Source organism: Brienomyrus brachyistius, chromosome 15 (assembly GCF_023856365.1).
Source record: "Brienomyrus brachyistius isolate T26 chromosome 15, BBRACH_0.4, whole genome shotgun sequence".
Classification (NCBI taxonomy): Eukaryota; Metazoa; Chordata; class Actinopteri; order Osteoglossiformes; family Mormyridae; genus Brienomyrus; species Brienomyrus brachyistius.
In genome coordinates, this window is record NC_064547.1 from 7930639 (window position 1) to 7949583 (window position 18945).

The 18945-nt window shown below is 38.7% G+C and overlaps 2 protein-coding genes and 1 long non-coding RNA gene across 4 annotated transcripts in view; 2 read left to right on the forward strand and 1 right to left on the reverse strand.

The window, feature by feature from the left end:
* The window catches only part of LOC125708409 (collagen alpha-1(XXIV) chain-like), an 87832-nt gene extending 86534 nt beyond the window's left edge, over nucleotides 1–1298 (forward strand). Inside the window, exon 60 of the mRNA XM_048975897.1 lies at nucleotides 95–1298. Within this exon, the coding sequence (XP_048831854.1) occupies nucleotides 95–247 (153 nt within the window). The 3' untranslated portion in view covers nucleotides 248–1298. The remainder of the gene's footprint in view (nucleotides 1–94) is intronic.
* LOC125708443 (uncharacterized) lies at nucleotides 1273–7703 on the reverse strand. Its single transcript, XR_007382477.1, has 2 exons — nucleotides 7477–7703; nucleotides 1273–2044 (listed from the first exon to the last, which is right to left on the reverse strand). It is a non-coding gene; the product is annotated as an uncharacterized LOC125708443 (long non-coding RNA).
* A 9019-nt stretch (nucleotides 7704–16722) lies between these two features.
* The window catches only part of LOC125708431 (N(G),N(G)-dimethylarginine dimethylaminohydrolase 1-like), a 29847-nt gene continuing 27624 nt past the window's right edge, over nucleotides 16723–18945 (forward strand). Inside the window, exon 1 of one of the 2 annotated variants that reach the window (XM_048975956.1) lies at nucleotides 16723–16908. The gene's annotated coding sequence lies outside the window, so the exon portion shown is untranslated. The remainder of the gene's footprint in view (nucleotides 16909–18945) is intronic. The other variant, XM_048975953.1, reaches the window with a different exon arrangement.

The window sequence follows — 18945 nt, forward strand, 5'->3', positions numbered from 1 at the left end:
CATCCAAGACCCCTTTGATGGGTGACTTCTTCCCACTATAATGTTTCAAATTTCACCCCTCAGACTTTCTTACCATAGTGTCCTCTTTTCCCAGATTCAAGATGGCAGCTGGCACCAGTCACGCTTCTTCTTCCGAACTCAGGACAGCCAGCAGCTCCCTGTTGTGAACTTCCAAGTGTTTCCCGCCGCCCAGCAGGGCTACCACCAGCGGCAGGACCTTGAGGTGGGACCTGTCTGCTTTCTGTGAACCTCTCTCCATACCTGCTAGAAACCATCAATACGTCAGTCCTTGAAGAGGTCCAAAGAGGTATTTGGACCCTCATGGAATGGATTTCCATGAGAAGCACCCCAGCAGGACAGTAACGGACTACTGTCTTTAGGAGCATAAGGCCAGATCAAGGAAGTACAGGACAACATTGTGTACCAGTATGTATAAAAAATGTATAGTTTTGAAAGACAAACAGATCACTATTCAATAAATAACACCCTTAACACATGGAGAAGCTTGTATTCTACTACCTAGCTGCTCTTAACATCCCAGAGAGGATTAATCTCTCTAGCTAGTACTCTCTAAACAAAAACTCCTCTAAGTGCAATAGCTTATGGATTCATTGTCAATATTGTATTGCATTCTCAAAGTTTTTGATATGTAATTATTTTTTTACGTTGTCCATTCTGGACATGTACATCGTATCAGATGGTGCTCTACCTCCTTGATGTTTTGCCTTCAGCTATACGAAAGGTACTTGTATTTAAGGTTTTCCTTCTCGTTGAATGTACTGGTTACATCAAGAAACGTTCTGTTGTAAGAGTACTTCTGTGAATTTGGTCATATGGTTCCGTGCTTACTTTATTTATATGTTAATAAATCACATGTTCTTCTGCTTTGTTTTCGAGGTGCCGACCGGTTGCCGCTGTTGTCATGGTGCTGCAGTAGTCACTATTTCAAAAGCTAGAAGTCAATGTTCCTATGTATATTTTGATACATACGGTTGAATATTTATATTATTTTCACTTACATGACTGTACCTTCAATAAATTATACAATCTCTTTGAGATCGAATTTGCCCAAGTACCAATTAGTCACGACAGTTCCTCCATACATACATACGTATATGTGACTGAGTATGTAAAATGACACTTGTAATTCAAATGCCAGAACTAGAAAATGCAATAATCGGTTTTAAAATTCTTAATGGATTTCATTGGAGTCTAACTATATAAATGTGATGGAAGTAAAATATAGATACTGTAAATATGAAATGTATTGAATTTAAATAAACATTTTTTATTCTTAAGAGGTGTTTCTTTTTAATCAAATTTAGCATTACTATAAAGATTTAAAGGGCTTTACTGTAGCTGCTCTATTATAAAATCGGGCAAATTTTTCTCTGAATTTATTCTGGAATATAGATATGGAGACAATTATAGTGTGATGGTCATCAAAGGGGAACGGCACTGAGTAACATATGAAACTATGAAACTTCCTACCATCTTGCTCTAATTCTCCTCAGTAATGAAGAATACAGAGAATCGGGTGACTCGGGTTTATTGACACTCCTCAGAAGGGGGCGCTGTCTGTACAGGAGGTCATTTTATAAGAAGCACTTTAAATTTTTGTTATTTTAAGTATTATATGATGTGACACATAATAATAATTTAGGTATAAAATTTTTGCAAAGCGCTTCTCCACTGATTTTTGCGGGAATAATTAAAAAGTGTATTTCTCTTGTAAGGTGAAAATTCATTATAAATAACTGAATAACTCAGTAAGGTTCTCAGAAAGTAACATTCCTCCAAATGTACACTTTACAGATTGGTCTTTTCCCTGTACATATGCAAACCTTCTGTTCACTATAGATGGGTGCAGGAGGTTGTTGATTGATGTCATGTGATCCGGTCGCTGAAGGCAGGACACCTGGAGGGGGTTCAGTGAGGATGGCTAGATCAGGATAAGGTCAGACTAAACATGTTGGACTTTCTCCCTGGGTACCTTCACAGACCAGATGTCTGAGTTCAGGACCAGACACTCCTGAGTGTGAGTCTGAAAAGAAAGATCAACAGACGACTGGGTAATTTCATGCTTAAGAGGTCTGGCTTCTACCTAATCAGATATAATGAAGTACAATGCTAAGTGATCCAAAGGAGTCAGACTATGCCAGAGGAATAACACAAGGGTAATGTGGTGCAGTAAATGCCAGACCGTGTCTGGTACAGCTAATAGTGACAATTAAATGCAAGGATGCGTGCAGTGGTTGCTTAGCTCACAGAATATATCCTCTTTTATTTAGCTGTCGGGAATGATGAAATTCTGAGTTAAATGTGTTTGTAAACATGACTCCCTACATTTCCACTGAACAGGACTGTTATTATCACCTCCTACAGTTGTGTTTCTGCTATTCTCTTTCTTCTTAATCTGTTCCTCTATTCCGAAAGACATGATCTTAGGTACTGAGTCAAGGACCAGTCCTTACCCCCAGACTGACAGAGCTTTGGTTACCTGTCCACAGTCTTTACCAGCACTCCACATCCAATCTATTCAAAATCCATTGGTAGCTTGTTGGTGTGTTTACAGTTACTGAAGCACATTACGCATCCAATTCAAGTATGAATAGCATGTTTTAAAACTTTTTCGGTCACAACTTCAGTCCTGTTCCTCTCCTATAGGAACGGAATGAGTATATATCATTTATAATTGTATTTATTTGGTGGACTTTTTGTCCAAAGCAATATACATGCAATATAGAGAGTACATCACCAGCACACTAGGCATAATTGCGCATAGACTGCATTTCCAATTAATTGTTGGCAACAAGTGCAAGAGACAATCTAAGCAGAAATCTGCAGGACAGTGATTTGATGAGCTAGTTGTGGTCTTTGCAGAAAAAATAGGTACCTGGACATTATTGAACTGCTGACAGATAAAGTACATTAAGTCTTCTTAAGACATGAACATTGACAACATACAATGTAAAGTTACAGGGCATTTTTATGCAGATGTGTTTCATCACACATCTTGATGTTCATTGAGCCTCACATACGCACATATGTATATAGTGTGTGTGTGCTTTAATATACTATGCATACTGCCATCCATCCATCCATTTTCCAAACCGCTTATCCTACTGGGTCGCGGGGGGGTCCAGAGCCTATCCCGGAAGCAATGGGCACTAGGCATGAGGGGCCAGCCCATCGCAGGGCACACTCACACACCAGTCACTCACACATGCACACCTACGGGCAATTTAGCAAGTCCAAGTAGCCTCAGCATGTTTTTGGACTGTGGGGGGAAACCGGAGTACCCGGAGGAAACCCCACGACGACATGGGGAGAACATGCAAACTCTGCACACATGTGACCCAGGCGGAGACTCGAACCCAGGTCCCAGAGGTGTGAGGCAACAGTGCTAGCCACTGCACCACCATGACGCCCCCTACTATGTAAATTACTATAATAATATAATAATAATAAATTAGGGTTATTTCGAAGCTTACTCAAAGTTTTATTATACATGCATAGCATGTAGGTCAAATACATGATAAAATGCTTACATGTTTACCATGATATGAAATGTCTCTAATATTTAAAGCAGTCACTGTAAGCTTAGGAAATAAGGCAGGGTGCAGCCCTAATTGGAAGCCCATCCACTCTGCAGGTCAATTCAGGGTTACCTTCTATGACATGCAAATGTGGCATGAAAACAGTCAAAATTTGAGTTTGAGAAATGATACTTTGAGCAAATAATACTACTGTTTTGTCAGTAAAACAATTGGCTATAAAATAGATTTTATATGGAAAAAAATTTTATTTCTGTCTGACCTTTTCTCCCACTGCAGAGAAAGTGAATGCTCTCTTTGTAGGAAACCTGTAGGACACGTTTTTCCTATTATGAAAGAATCAGCACTGGATAAATTCTACGTTCTGTTATCAAAAATGTTGTCCCACTGTGTATGGAAAGACAGAGGGACTTTGTCCTCAGTCCTGAGTGACGTCAGTGATTCCAACAAACATACACAAGCATTTAGGTATTTATAGCTCCTGCCAGTGTTTGTCAGGTAGTTCATTTTTCATGTGAAATTTCTTCATACTCCCTGAAATGTCATCTAGTAGCACAAGATCTTTTTGACAGTGTGATTAAATTCCTAAAACTAGGAAGTTGATACTGACCTTCTTTTTGCACTTTCCAATAATGCAGTAGATGTGCTACATATTGAAACACAGCTGTTTTTTCTCTAACCCTTCTCCATTTCTGGCCATCATCTTACATGTGCTTATTATGGTGGTGGTGGTGTCACAGGACTCCACCCATAGTGCCGAGCAGTACTGAATACATAATGAAGGAGAAGCTGCAGGGGTCTCTGCTCATGTGTATTCATGCTATTATGATCACTATCTCAATCACCCCTTTGTATTATTATGCATCAACCCATTGTTATCTTCGCATTCTATAAACACATATTGATTTTGTTTCTTCCTGTTTTTCTTTTTGTCAGTCTCGAACAATGAAAAATATCTTTCATTGATATGCAGTCTTAGCGTGCATAATACTGTATAACACTGTTAGGGAGCGTGGCCACATGCACATTTACAAGGTAATAAATGGGAACGTGTTTTGTGACTGCATAAAGATTAGATGAAGAGTCGTAGCTTTGCCACATGGTGTCACTCTTGCTAAATTAACCTTGAATCCCCTTTTTAAAATACCATTTGAACACGGAACACATGATGATATGTGGAAACTGTTGAATCTTTATTTATTGATTCAACCCATTTTCATAGTTTTTGCCATGTTTAGAGATTTTTAAAAAGTTTTAATTCAAGATTCAATGATGTAACGATTTATTTCCATATTATATTCATCCTATTAAGGCTCTAGCATCCTGCCATTCTGTAATGGATGGTTACATACTGAATCTGTGGTTTATGAAGTACTGTAAAGTTACTAGATTTGCTGGATTTTAATTCAGATATGGATTGGGCATTATCTTCCAGTCTTGGTTATTACACCTATTTTTTTACACAGTGTAGAATACGAGCTACAACAGAAAATATTCATTGCAGTAATACCATAATGATTGAAACCCATGTTGAATAATCCTGCACAGTAACAAAATAGGAGAATCTTTGCATTTTGTTTTACCTCACTGAGGTCAGGCTTAGTTCGTGTATTGCTGTGCTACCATAGAAACGCTGTTGACAGATGACTGTTCAAGGTTCATGTGCCAGATGGCCTGGAGTGCTGCTATTTTCTTAGATTTTTTAAAATGCTGTCAGGCTGAAATATGCTTAAAAATTTCACACGAGATGCAGTCCAACGATTCTGCCTCTCAGAAAATGGCTCTGTATATTTTAGGGGATATCACTATGCAAACCTACTACTGTTTCCACTGAAGGCTTGCATCTTTTCCAGGGAAAGACACAATGTGAACTGAAACATGGAAAGAGTTTGTAATGTCTAGGAATTATGTAAAATATCAGTGAAAGCACAGACTGAAGATGTCGTCCAATGAAGCTGCAGTTGCTTATCCAAAAAGGCCCATTGCTTTCACATGCACTGCAATTTAGACCAGAAATTGTTAATAAGATCTATGTGTCCACAGGTTAGATACTATTACAACAGTTAGATAGTATTATAACAATACTGCTTATGTTACCTTTTCTGAAGCTGTTAATGTGACCTTATTTTGGATTATGGAAAATGTAAAGACTAGTGAATCAGAATTACCAGCAGAATTAAAATAGTACCATAGTCATTCTTAAAATCGTTATATACTTTGAGCAGACTTGGTGTGTGTATAATATCCCATTGGTGCAGTACAGAAAATGTTGCAGTCAAAATATTAAAAAAATATTAGAATTTAGTGATGACGCACCACACAACGTGTCCTCTGCATTTAATCCATATGTGATATCAAAACATAGCCGGGGGAACCCAATTCAGTGCCTGGGCAGCAATACTTGGGAGCAGAACCTTGCTGGTCAGGGATTCGAACCAGCAACCTTTCAATTGTAGATGCGCTTCCTTAACCATTAGGCCGCTACTGCCCACTTTTTTATGTACAAATGTACAAAATATATCACATAAAATTAAGAGGTTCACACCCAAAAGACTAACAATATGTTTATGGGAAACAGCTCATTATTGGCTGCTAGCGTTAGACAAGATCACTGTCAGATTTGGGTTTGCTGTCTTCTAGAAGAATTAAAGTGTTTCTTTTCATCCCCTGGTTATCAATGATAAGAACAGGGCATGCAGAAGATGTCAGATAACGGTAAAATCACAACACTGCAGAATAATGTTAAGAACAGGCTGTTGTTGCAACAAGAGATAACATTTTTCATTCAATATGTGGTCAGTAAGATAACATATCACATTGCGTTTATTATGTAGCACTTTCTTACAGCACATTCTGTTCCATTTTGATTACTGGCCTGTTCTCATGCTTTCTATTCATAAAATATTTTATGCAGTTTTAACCATGCTTGTAAAAAAATGGACACCAGCAACAGATCGGCACCATCTGTACCTTCCAGACGATGCTGACTTTGAATAAATGCAGATTATTGGTCTTTAAACTGTCACCCACGATGACTAAATATTAGCCTAAGCATTGTTACATTTTTTCTTTGTTCATAATACTTCCCACGTTGCCCACCGTATTAAGTTGCAAATAGAGAATTTCATTAAGAAGTCGACTTAAAATGTTACCAAGTAACATATTGCTTAACATCACAGGATTAAACATTGCCAGTCAGACACTCCTTCTAACTGGCTAATTTTTCAGATGATTTGAATAAGCGAGGCCAGTTAAGGATTGAAAATAATGAAATTCATTTTTAATTTCTTTATATAAGCAAGTAACTATGAATCTACCTCCAGAAGTCTGGGGTCCACCACTTAGTGAATGTATAGGCCTATTAAAACAATGAATACTCAATGTATGTGTTTTTTTATCAAATATCAGACCATTTCTTTACATGAACTCCTGATTTTTTGACTTGGGAAATATGAATAGGGAAGAGAAAGTGGAACATTTCACTGCAAACTTATCGCAATCTGGGGGGAGTTTCCCGAAGCCTCTTCAACGCTACAGTATGTTGTTCGTAAGTTCTATGCCTAGATAGACAACGTAACATTAAGAAGGCTACAGGAAACTCACCCCTGGTTTTTATCTAGGACAAATACAAGGCAAAAACCTGACCCTAGGTCATCAGCTTGTTTCTGAGTGATGGAACCTACTACTATCTAGCCACCTGGTCTTCTTTGCGATGTTTCAGCTATACTTTTTTTGCCCCAAAAATGTTTCCATTTGCTATCAGTCAGAAAATCAGAACAATACTTGCACACCTGGCGTAATTCCTCCGCTCCTACAGGGTTCTCCGCACATCAGCTACTCTCCTCCCATACACAGATGCATTGGCAAGCTTAAGCAAACAATCATAAATTCCTCTACCAGGAGAAAAAATGGAATATACCTCCACACCTGCACAGGGATTCCCCTCAGACTTCCAGCTTGAGCACCTTCAAGTGGAAACGTATGACCTCGTGACTCTCTTACTGAGCCAGCTATGCACTTTTCTGCGTTTTTTTTCTCTTGGTGTGTTGTGTTACATAACGCTGCCATCTGGCTGGGAACAGTGGCTCCGATCCTTTCTAAGCGGAAGGCAGCAAGGCATTCTTACAAAGCATCCAGCCCATGTGTTCATCTCCATCTGCGCTGCAGCACTCGGTCGTCTTTAGGATGTCCTAACTGAAGATCACTGGAGTTTTGGGAAGTGATTCTTTGCCGCCCCTTTTAACTTTAATTTGTAAACTAAAGATAAAATATTTTGGAATAGAAGTCATTTGCTTTTCCTATGAAGAAAACATCTGAAAACCCTTAAAGGGATAGTAACACACCACTCTTTTTGTTTTTGTTTTTACCCCTGGCTACAGGGTCTGCTTAAGACACTTTTAGGATGTAAGTTGAATACATTATATATATATATATATATATATATATATATATATATATATATATATATATATATATATATATATATATATATATAATGTTATAATAGTGACTAAAGTAATGATAGGACAGAGCCAGTACTCTAAGCAGAAACAGCTTTTCTTATTCAATCAGGTATAGGTGCTTATAATCTGGAATCCAAATCCTTATAAAATTAAAGAATATTTTAATTGGTATTATAATATTTTTCCCGTGAATGGCATTATTTTTGTATTTTTGCAAGTACATTCTGTAGTTCTTAGAGCCGGTGAGGGGAGTTTTAAGCAGAAGTCTATCGGTAGAAGTCTATACGAGATTTAATAAGCCACAGTATTGGCAACTTTGCCATAAAATCGAGAAGTTCTCCCTTTCATTTTGGTATGATTTATTTATTAGCTGAAGGAATGATTAGTAGACTCCACATGCAGCTTGTTAGCACTGGTGTTCGAGTTGCCCAGCACCATTAATCAAAAATATGAGCCGGGCTTCTTCATAATCCTCTTGATGGCTCTTCGTCTGGGTGCTAAAAATCATGTGCAAAAGCATATCCAAGAAAAGTCAAGCCAAGAGAATGGCAGGATAGTAATTCCAGAAGCATGAACCTTTAGCTAACAGCTTAGCATTTTGCTTTTACAACTGTCCATTAATTTTATAATAATATGTGGACCCAAATTGCTGTTTTATGGGGTTTAGCTGGCTTTGGTTTTTCCCATAAAAAGTTGTCATTGGTTTATTTGTGTCTCTGATACACACCAGCTTTGTTCAGGTCAATCACAAAGGAGAAGATCTTATTATTCATTTCTCTATTTATGAGTGTATACCTCTCAATTTTATGTATGTTTTCAAAGGTGTTGAAACAGGAGGCCTTTTGTGATTTACCTTAGCATTTCTGCACAGAGAAGCAGAAGCACGTATCATAAGCGTAGTATGTTAATGCCAACTCAAAGATGATTAAAACTGCTTTTGGCATTCTGGGGCACCTTTAGGTGATGATTACAAAGTTTATAATTAATCAGCAAGACCTTGAGCAAATTCGTGGTAATTTATGTACTGCAAATTTATCGAGATCTTGGTGTCTCTTACATCGGTGCTTAGTGGACCAACAAATGGGTGTGGTTCTGAGAAACACTGGCTATTTATAGCACACTGGTTGCTAATCGGCTCCATCACCGCTAGCTACATTTAACAGCATTGCCGCAATGCCTTAGGTCTCACCTTGCGACTGTGATAGTTCTCATTAATGTCGTAAGTCTAGAGCAGCATCTCACCTCTTGCATGCAGTGACACCAGGTTGCTTGAGAGGACAGTGAAAGCAAGATAGTGTGCATAATTAATTAGTCCAACAACTCTCTTTTCATTCAAGAAATGTTATATTAATGCACTGACAGCTTTGTGAGAGCCATTACATTTTTTCGTACCTAGGTTATGGCATTTTATGACTTCAGATTCTGTCTTTCTTAAATTATTTTTCCTTATTTGCATAAATCGTAATCTTTGTCTCCGACCCTCTTAATGTTTCAGTAATAACACTGATTGATTTTGCTAACTGTACATTGCAATTGTAAATTTTCTCAAGGAGAGACTTTAGTATGTTACCATCAAGTCTCACCAAGACTGAAATCAACCAGAAAATATTATCAAAACTTGTGTCCAGAAATAAACTTTTCTGGTTCTACTTTCTCCTCTACTTTGCAGTTCTCCAAGGGCAATATTGATCTTTTTTATTCCATTATTACCGTTAGGTTTTTTAACACGTACAAAATTGATTTTAGATTGACACTGAGCTCACTGAACCCAAGAAATGCAGGTAATCTCTTACTGAGTCTTCACTTGATTGTCTCCTAGTTAAAGTCCAGCAGGGATTTCACGGCAAGGTTTATTGTCATGGCTCATAGGGAGCATGAAGATAAGGAACCTGCAATGCCCTCTTAGTCCTTCTTTGACATTATAAAATGATGCTCCTCTCTCAATAACACACCTTCTGAAAAACCTTTAATGTCTCTGGCAATTGGTGTAGCAGTATGAGCGTGCAACATCTGCTGACATAGCCAAGTGTGTCCCAGGCGTAATAACTGGACATGGAGAAGATCTAGACAGAAGCAAATAAAGTTAAATAAATACAAATCACAATCTCAATCCATAGTCCAAACACAAGCAGAAGTCAATATGGGGAATACAGGTCAAATAACCAAAGATGAAGACAAAAAAAATTATAAAAGCAAGTGGACGACATACACAGGAAGCAGGTCATGAAACAAAAGCTCAGTATGATGGGATACTCAGTACTTCACAGAGTGTTAATTGAATTCCCAGTGCTTTATGCCATACCACTTAAATGATGATGATAAGCTACAGGTGTGCTTTAGTGTTTAGTTTAAGGAGGTTGCGTGACAGCTGACTGGGTGTGACTGGATGAACGTTTGGCTTGATGTGGGGATGAGACCAGGGTCCAGAGTGGCCGACATCAAAGCAAATCTTGATGGTGCTGTCTGAAATTTCCTAAAACTGTAAGCCACATTGACACGAATGACTATCAATGAGAAACTGCCAAAGCTAATTTTGCATTTGCTTTATTTGTATTTGCTTTTAAAATATCTCAAAGGATATCTTACAGATTATCTCTAGCACCATTCCCTGATTAATAGCTATACAAGGCCATTGAATTATAGGTGTTCTGACAGGAGCACATGAAATAATCAGTTTTATACATACCTGGGATAGCTTGAGTGAAAAGAAGCGATATCTGTCCTTCATTGTGAGGAGCCGGTATTTTATCTCAGAATTTGATCAGTAGTTTAAGCAGTTCTATAGCAAACGGGACAAAAGCCATGCAGCTGGTTTTTCTTGAGCAAGGTGATATCTTTGAGCACTGCTCCCCGGGTGCTGAATTAGCTGCCCCTGCTATGTCATATATGGCTTAATCCCAGAGGATACCTTTCATTGTTATGTGCTGTGGTTTGTCAACAACAACAATTGATCGCTTTGAGTTATGAATTGCTTTTTCCCTTTGACTGTGATAATGTCTCTTTTCCTGTGTTTATACCCATTGTCTCATTGCTTTTTTTTATGATCATTCTTTCAGAATTCGTTTCTTCCACATAATGGTGAATTTTCGCAGCACTCAGTAGTAAACGTGGGAGATTCCAAGAGCCCAGTCAAGGGCAGACTTACTACAAGGGAAGAGTAGGCAGCCCCCCGGGGCCCTAAAAACCAGGGACCCCATGAAGACAGAATTTCCCAAAGTTTTAAGGATATAACATAATATGGTTATTTAAATGATAGCAACATGTATGTGATTTGCATTTTTGGGACAGTTTTCAGGATAGACAAAGTTGCCCTCGTCGCAGCTGTAATGGACTATTCTTCTTTGAGACATCACGCTACCCAGCTTTCTTTTACTACTGGAGTCGACCGGTTGTTCACTGCCAAAGGAACTGGCACAGAGTAAGAATAAGAAGATGGCATAAAGATGCAAGAGTGACATTAGATCTCATTTGTCTCGCTAGAGTAGTAGGCAACTTCTGGACAAACGTGGAGAGAAGACAAAGAAATGTCTGCGAATTTCAACACTAACCTTAGCAAACGAGGGAATGATTTTACTTCTTAAATTTGACCGATTGATCCTCTGGCGCCATACCCCCCTACCCCCATCAGCAAATTTTACCGACAGCATTCCTGCCCCCCACCCTGATCAGTAAGTTGTACTGCTGGCACCCCACACAATGATTAGAATATTATTGATGTCCCATTGTTTCATAGTATGTTTTATATCTCGAGTGGCCCCCTTAGGGGGGCTCCTACCCATGTCAGCCTAGGACCCCCAGAGAAGTTAGTCCACCCCTCAGCCCACTGTAGCTGAGGCCACTATTGTTCCTCTGATACATGCAATCATTTTGTGATGACGTTCACATACATGGTATTAATTATCATCACTGTCCTGATGACACACGGCTTTAGGCATTTGTCAAATCCACTGAAGTAGTACAGCTCTCTAAGCTCGAACCCTGTCTGTGACACAGTAGATGACAATGGACTGCCTCTTGCAACATTCCCATAAAACAGAAGTGTTGTGACAAGACACCAAACGGCATTGTCAGAAGGTCAGTGCAGATGTCTCCCCAAGAGATGCCTTTTTGTCTTTTATGTTAAACATTTTTTTCTCTTATAAACATAATACAGCCAAAACCATAAAAATGGTATCTATAAATGAAGCAGCTATCCTGTAGTAATGTTTAAAGAACGATTCCGCATTCTGGCGTAATTCAATGTACAGACATTGTCTGCATCGCTCTGTTCTCAGTCCATAAGAGCTGGGTAGGTAGAACATCACTCGCTCCCAATCACTGTGTTCCATTGTCAAGACATTTATATATACTATATACCAGTGTTTCCCAATCAGATCCTCGGCGACCCACCGACGGTCCACATTTTTGCTCCCACTGAACTGGGAGGGAGCAAATATGTGGACTGTCTAGCAGGAAGCTCGATGGGAGCAAAAATGTGGACCGTCTGTGGGTCCCCAAGGACCGGATTAGGAAACACTGCTATATACAATTGTGCTTCCTGTTTCTGCTTTTTGGAGATGCTGTTTTCCATAAATAGTACTTGATTACCTTCTATAAAGAGTTCAGGGAATAGTTTCCCCAAATTTGGCCTTGTTTTTTTTTCCTGTTTTATGATCACCGCTGAGAAAAGTTACTTCAATTTACTTTTAAGCACTTTATGGTAAACTTGTAAAATTACTGAGTACTCACCATAGCACTACTGATTCTCCCAGAAAAATTTGTATTCTACTGGCAAGCAAGACCATTTCATTTCAAATTAAAATTGATGAAACCTTAATTAGACTCCGTTTGATTTGGATATACTACACCGAATTGCTAGCAGATTCTGGTCGGCAGGCTCACTCCCCTGTATCCCATATGACAATCAAACCTTTTCATTAAATGGCAGAGTACATTGCGTACATTCACCCTCTGTGATCCCACAACTCATTGCGTTAGTAATGTGTAAGCAGCTCTGCTTAGTCACATTTACAGCAGTGGTTTTTCTTGGCCTGCAATCACTGGTAGTTCATGTCAGTCTAGTGCATTCACCGCAAAAATATTCAATCATTCTGGAAAATTTGGGACATCAGTAAGCTGTCTCCTTTGGATGAAAATATAAGCAGCTAGCTAATAACTTTTATAATATTGGTGTATTAACCATTAGTATAAGTATTTGTTGTGTCAGATTTTGGGAGAAAATGATTCTGATTGCTAAAATTCAGGGCACCTGGTCAGATGACTCCAGGTATATTTTAACGGTATAATGTGTGTTTCTAATCTGTCTAACCAAAATATTTTGTCAGTTGCATCCTGGACATGTATTGTTGATAAAATAGATTTTGCTTTCTTTTGGTTGTAGCTATGTTGAGGAAATTTTCATCACAGCCGTAAAAGGAATGAACTCTGCAAAGTAAGATTGATTTTACTATCCTCCCTAGCCCATTCGTTACATGATCAAAGATCCGTAGTTTTGTCAGGACCCCAGACGTGTGCTGTTCTCATCGCGACAGTGTAACATTAACCTCTGAGAAGTAGTTTCTTAAGAGACTGGGGGTCCTGTACTGACTGCGGCCCCCACCTAGCTGTCACCTGGGAGGAATGGGAACAGGGGCTTCCTCTGCCATTGGTGATCTATGTTCAATTTGAGAAATGAGGTTCTCCTAGTGTTGGCGCACCATGTGAGTTCCCAGTGGAAGAGCAAGGTGTGCGACTGCATGTCTGATGAACTGTGTAAACCACTTTAACCTTTCATTGGAGGAAAGTATTTTTTTTCTTCTGGGGATTGGGGGTAGGGGGGCATGAATCATTTATTAAATAGAATCAGCAGCACTTAATTTATTGCTATTCCCCAAATTGCACAGCACATATTTCTTCCATTCAGTCTAAAAGAAAATGTTATGCAAAGTGGAAAATCACTTTCATTTTTAATATCTGATTCTACGATTTTTTTAAGGTGGGGGGAGGCCATAAGAAGGGCCATAATTCATACAGGAGAAGCTTATCATCAGCCAATGATATGTATTGAATTGTTCAGTGACAGCAAAGGGGTCACACTGCAGCCCAATTTACTTTCAACTGGGCCCAGTGTCCTTGGGGCAGTCAAATGTAGTCTGTCTGGCAAGGAGCTGGGAGGAAGCAAAAGCATTGACTGTCTGCGGGTGGGGGGGGGGGGGGGGGGGTCCCCAAGAACTAGGTTGGGAATCACTGCCTTAAGTTCTCATCTGTGCTGTGTGGGAGACTGGCGTCCAGCCCTGGGTGTACTCCAGCCCAGTGCCTTGTGCTGCTCTAGGTTTCTCCTTGACCTTGACCAAAATAATCAGTTTCAGTTGTCAGTACTTTTCTGTGTGCTAAAAAATAAGGAGTTTGGGGACAACTATGGAGTCAGTCGAATCAGTCACCTACCTTAGCACATGTCCAGCCATTTTAATGTCTTATGGAAGCTTAATCTACTACAGAACTTTGAAATAAGTCTTCGGCTAATCAACAAACTACAATTAATAAACGCAGTACCTGAAGATCTTATGTAATCCCCCAGCAGATCTTATGCCAACCGCACAAGAAATGCATCAAATTTGCATTTATAACAAAAAAGTTATTACTAAATGTTTGCACATGGAATTATAATCCTTACTGTAATGCTTTGCATCTGGACTTGTTGTTTTCCATTATGTTTAAAATGCTTTTGATAAAATTGATGCGATGACCACAGACACCAAAAATCTGCAGTATTACTGCAAACGGTCAAGATTAATATTTACTATTTTAATATGTAAGGAACAACAAATGCATCTTTGACATTTTATTGCTATTCAGAAATCTAAATGGCCTTATGTCGTTGAGTAATGATACGGTGTCCTAATTCCTGTAATGGAGCAGAGTCAACGAATAATGGCTGTTTCAGAATAGCCTGTAACTATTTTAACGAAATGGTTGGTTAAACCAGGAAACAAATTCTGAACTGGCTGCTCTTTCAAAGAGCGTATTAATCTGTCGGCACATCATGCTTTATAAAACCACACTATTTTAGCTTGAACCGCTGCAGTGTTTCTTAGTAGATGCAGGGGCACGTTAGTGTGGTCAGAGGCCTCTGGGCTATTTAAGTTGTCAGATCCCCCCCCTGCAGTTTTCCACGATGCTACAGTTGTCGTTCTGGGGGTGGGGTTCGCAGTGTTGTTGGGGGGGGGGGGGGCAGTGAGAGGTGAAAGTTGTTGGGGGCTGAGGGGGTGTGTCGGTGATGATAAATGTTGTCAACAGGGCTGAGGGGTGGAGTTAAACGTTTTATTAAATAAGTTTACTTGTGGCCCCCATTTTAGTGAAGATCCCCGGACTACAGCTCTGGTAAGCCCTTGCATTAGTATATATGGTATTAAAAGCTACCATAGTTTCTTTCCAAGCAGCTGCATTTATATATTAACGCATAAAAAGCTGAACCAGTATGAAATGAAACATAACACTTTTTTTATATTTGCCTGGTACCCAATCTCTTTTCGAACTTTGTTTGAGGAACAGTAGAAAGGTAATCATTGTAAAACTTCTCAGCATCCCACATTTTCACCAAATGACTTGTAAACAAGTTTTGCTTCAGTTTTTAGCCTAGAATGGATTGTGGCTGGGGAAAGCAAGACTTGTGCATGCTCCTGCACTGATATCCTCCACAAACCAGCTTGCTGGAGAAAACCTCAACAAATGAATTTAATTACTATCAGACTTCCCTCAGACTAATGTTAAACGCCACATGCTCTTGGACTGTAGGCTTCATATATGTGGCCATTTCTGTTATTCCTTCCTGATTAGATTCCATCCATCCATCCATTCATCCATCCATCCATCCATTCATCCATCCATTTTCTATAGACATTTATCCAGTACCAATTAACAGTGGGCTTTATATCCCAGGAAATATTGTGTGCAAAGCAGGGAATATAATTCAAATTATTTGTCCAAATAAATATAGATTAACAGGAATGACAGGAATGCATAAAATGCTCAGATTATTTGCTAGTATAGCTGTATTTATTTGTGAAAGGTTTATACATGCCTATGAAGCCTTGTTTTCTCACAGTATGAGAGGCTGTCCAACCATGCACGAGCCTAAGCAGACCCACCAAGGTGGTTGTGGAGCTATGATGTTTTGACAAAGCACAGATGTTCCTTAAAAGCACAGAAAAGAATGTCCAAAGACATCCTAATTAAACATCCTTGTTTTAATCTTTATAGTCTAATCCATAATGTCTACTGTTTAAAAGGGGGCAGTTTTTTCAAACAAACATCTCAGTGGCTTTAGGGAAAACAAATGTCTTTTTTAGCATTTTATAGCATTTATAAAACATGTATATTTGAAAGTGTTCAGCATTCACTTGGTGATTAAAAACAAATGATTGTAGTTGAGTTATTGGTGGTAAATTATTACATAAACTATTATTGTCATTAAGTGCTTTCCCTGATTAAAGTTAGTGTATATTCTTGTTACGTTTTTTTTGTCTAGATTAATATCCTATTGCACAATTTATGCTTAATACAATGCAACAGTTGTGCTGAACATGGTGAAAGTTTATTTGCCTGTCACTGTTTATTAACAAAAAAGTTCCACAGCACTCCAGTCATAAATGACCTATTACCATGGATCCCAGCCATAAACAGCTTCGGTCGCACTCTGCCATCGCTCAGCAACTTGTTGAGCGAATAAACAAAAGCTATTGTTCAGCATGGTTTTGGGCGAGGCTCCAGCAAATTGTACATCATTGGAGGGTAATTTTTCCTAAGTCCACCTCGTCATTATTCATATGTAAGCGCGGGGGATCTGAGGGCATTTACAGGGGAATTGCGTCATTGCTTACATCTTCAGCCTGCTGAGGATGATGTGATGTGTAAGTATTCATCTTTTATAATTCACTTACTTTACCCAGACTGTGACTTCAGGGCCCACACCCTGGCCAGCTTTTGGCAAGAAACGCTTTTTACGTCATACACTGTGCCAGTACTTTGTTTTTTTTGGGAGGCTAGCATAGTATGGAAACAACTAACAAATCACATTGCAGTTTTTACAAGATGGTCTGTTCTACCTAATGGCAATAAACGTACGCAGATCATCCACATTCAGCATGAAGACTGAAACAGACTACAGAAATCATAAATCTTCCAAAGTCTGCCAGTACAATACAATTATCAGAATAAATGATCAGACCTTGATCAATGTATAATATCCATTGTTTGTTATATCTTCCCTTATATAGTCCATATTTAGCTGCTGCATGTATTTTCACTCACCACCTCTCCATATATTTAAATAATGAGCAGTTTTCAAGAATTCTGTCAGAAATTTCATATGGCAGTTTTGGATTTCAGGGTAGTTTGTCGTGTACATATATATACTTTATATATAGATTTTGGGAGTCGCAGAAAGTCTTGCAGTGTCTTCTTTTTTTTTACTGACAGTCATAAAAGTTACAAAAGTGTAAATTACACTTTAGGTTTGTTATACTGATTGTTAACTTTGCAATATATTATGTAACACTAAATGCTTTTAATGTGAGATCAGATTTGGATTTGCTCTGTGACTGTGCAAGTTTTTCCCCTTATGACCACAAGATGGCACTTTGAAGGCGAAGATACGGTTTTATGAGAAGGATGTCTATAAAAATGCCTGCTTATTTGGGCCCAGTATACAGAAAATTGACCCGGAGTTATAAACATGAGGCCTGTAAAAGAGGTGACATAAACATGTGGTGGTCTCCAACCGTTTCTGCCATTTTGGCTGTTAGGCCCCCTGCATTACGTACGTTTAATCAAGCTGAATTGTTAATGCCTTTGTCTTATAAACACTCTTTGTTTCAGGGAATGATGTCATCCGTTAAGTCTTAAAATTGAAGGTGTATATGTGTGTCAGAGACTCTTAGTGCTTCTGTGTGCCATTGCTGAGAACAACACTTATGCAATGTTTTCCAAAGGTGTTTTGAAAAAGTGTGCCTGCAAATGTTTTCTCTGGAATTAATTTGTACGTGTTGCTGAAGTTTTATTCATCTCTAGGATGCTTGTTTTGTAAATGACAAGCCTGAAATATTTCAGCACTGTATGGTTTTAAATTTACTCTCAAATACAAAGAAATCAGCACATTCCCTTAATATATATTTCAAAATTCTATGCTCTGATAATGTAAACATAAACGGAAACATGTTAACTTCTAAATAAGTACATATGTTCACAGTAATTGTATTTTGCAGCTATTTTGAACATGAACCTAAAGGATATGTTCTTCAGAATGCTTTTGATGAACCTTCCACAGATATGCTACTTATCCGATTATAAGATTTGTAGACACTTACTGTAATTCACCTTTTACAGGTAAATCACAGGTCTCCGTAGATATTTTGAAGTTGACATCCATATTTCACGTCCTGTTCTGGATCACAGGAGAGGGCAGAGTCTAACCCAGGCAGCATAATGAACAAGGCTAACATACACCCTGGATGGGATGCCAGTCCATTAAACAGCTCATAACATGCATGCACTCACACAATGCTACACTATGGGCAATTTAGAGACACCAGTTTGCCTAACTACATGTATTTCAACTGTGGAAGGAAAATCTCCATCACCAGGGTGGAGATGCGAGACAACGCTGCCAACTACTGTGCCACCCTACGAAGTTGACATGATGCCTAGAAATAGTTTGCAGCATCTGCAGCCTATCAGAGTGTCTTCTAATCCAGTAGAACATTCCAGAGCTGCTTCTTTACCTGGATGAAAGATTCCGCAACATAAATTTATATAAAGATTTACCCAGTTTGGCGCTTAAGATAATTTCCACCATATCTTCACCTGCTGTTTCTTTGCATACTTGGATTTATGACGGTTTATATTTGGTCAAAATAAATGGGCAATAAGTCCTTTGAAAAATAACTGTT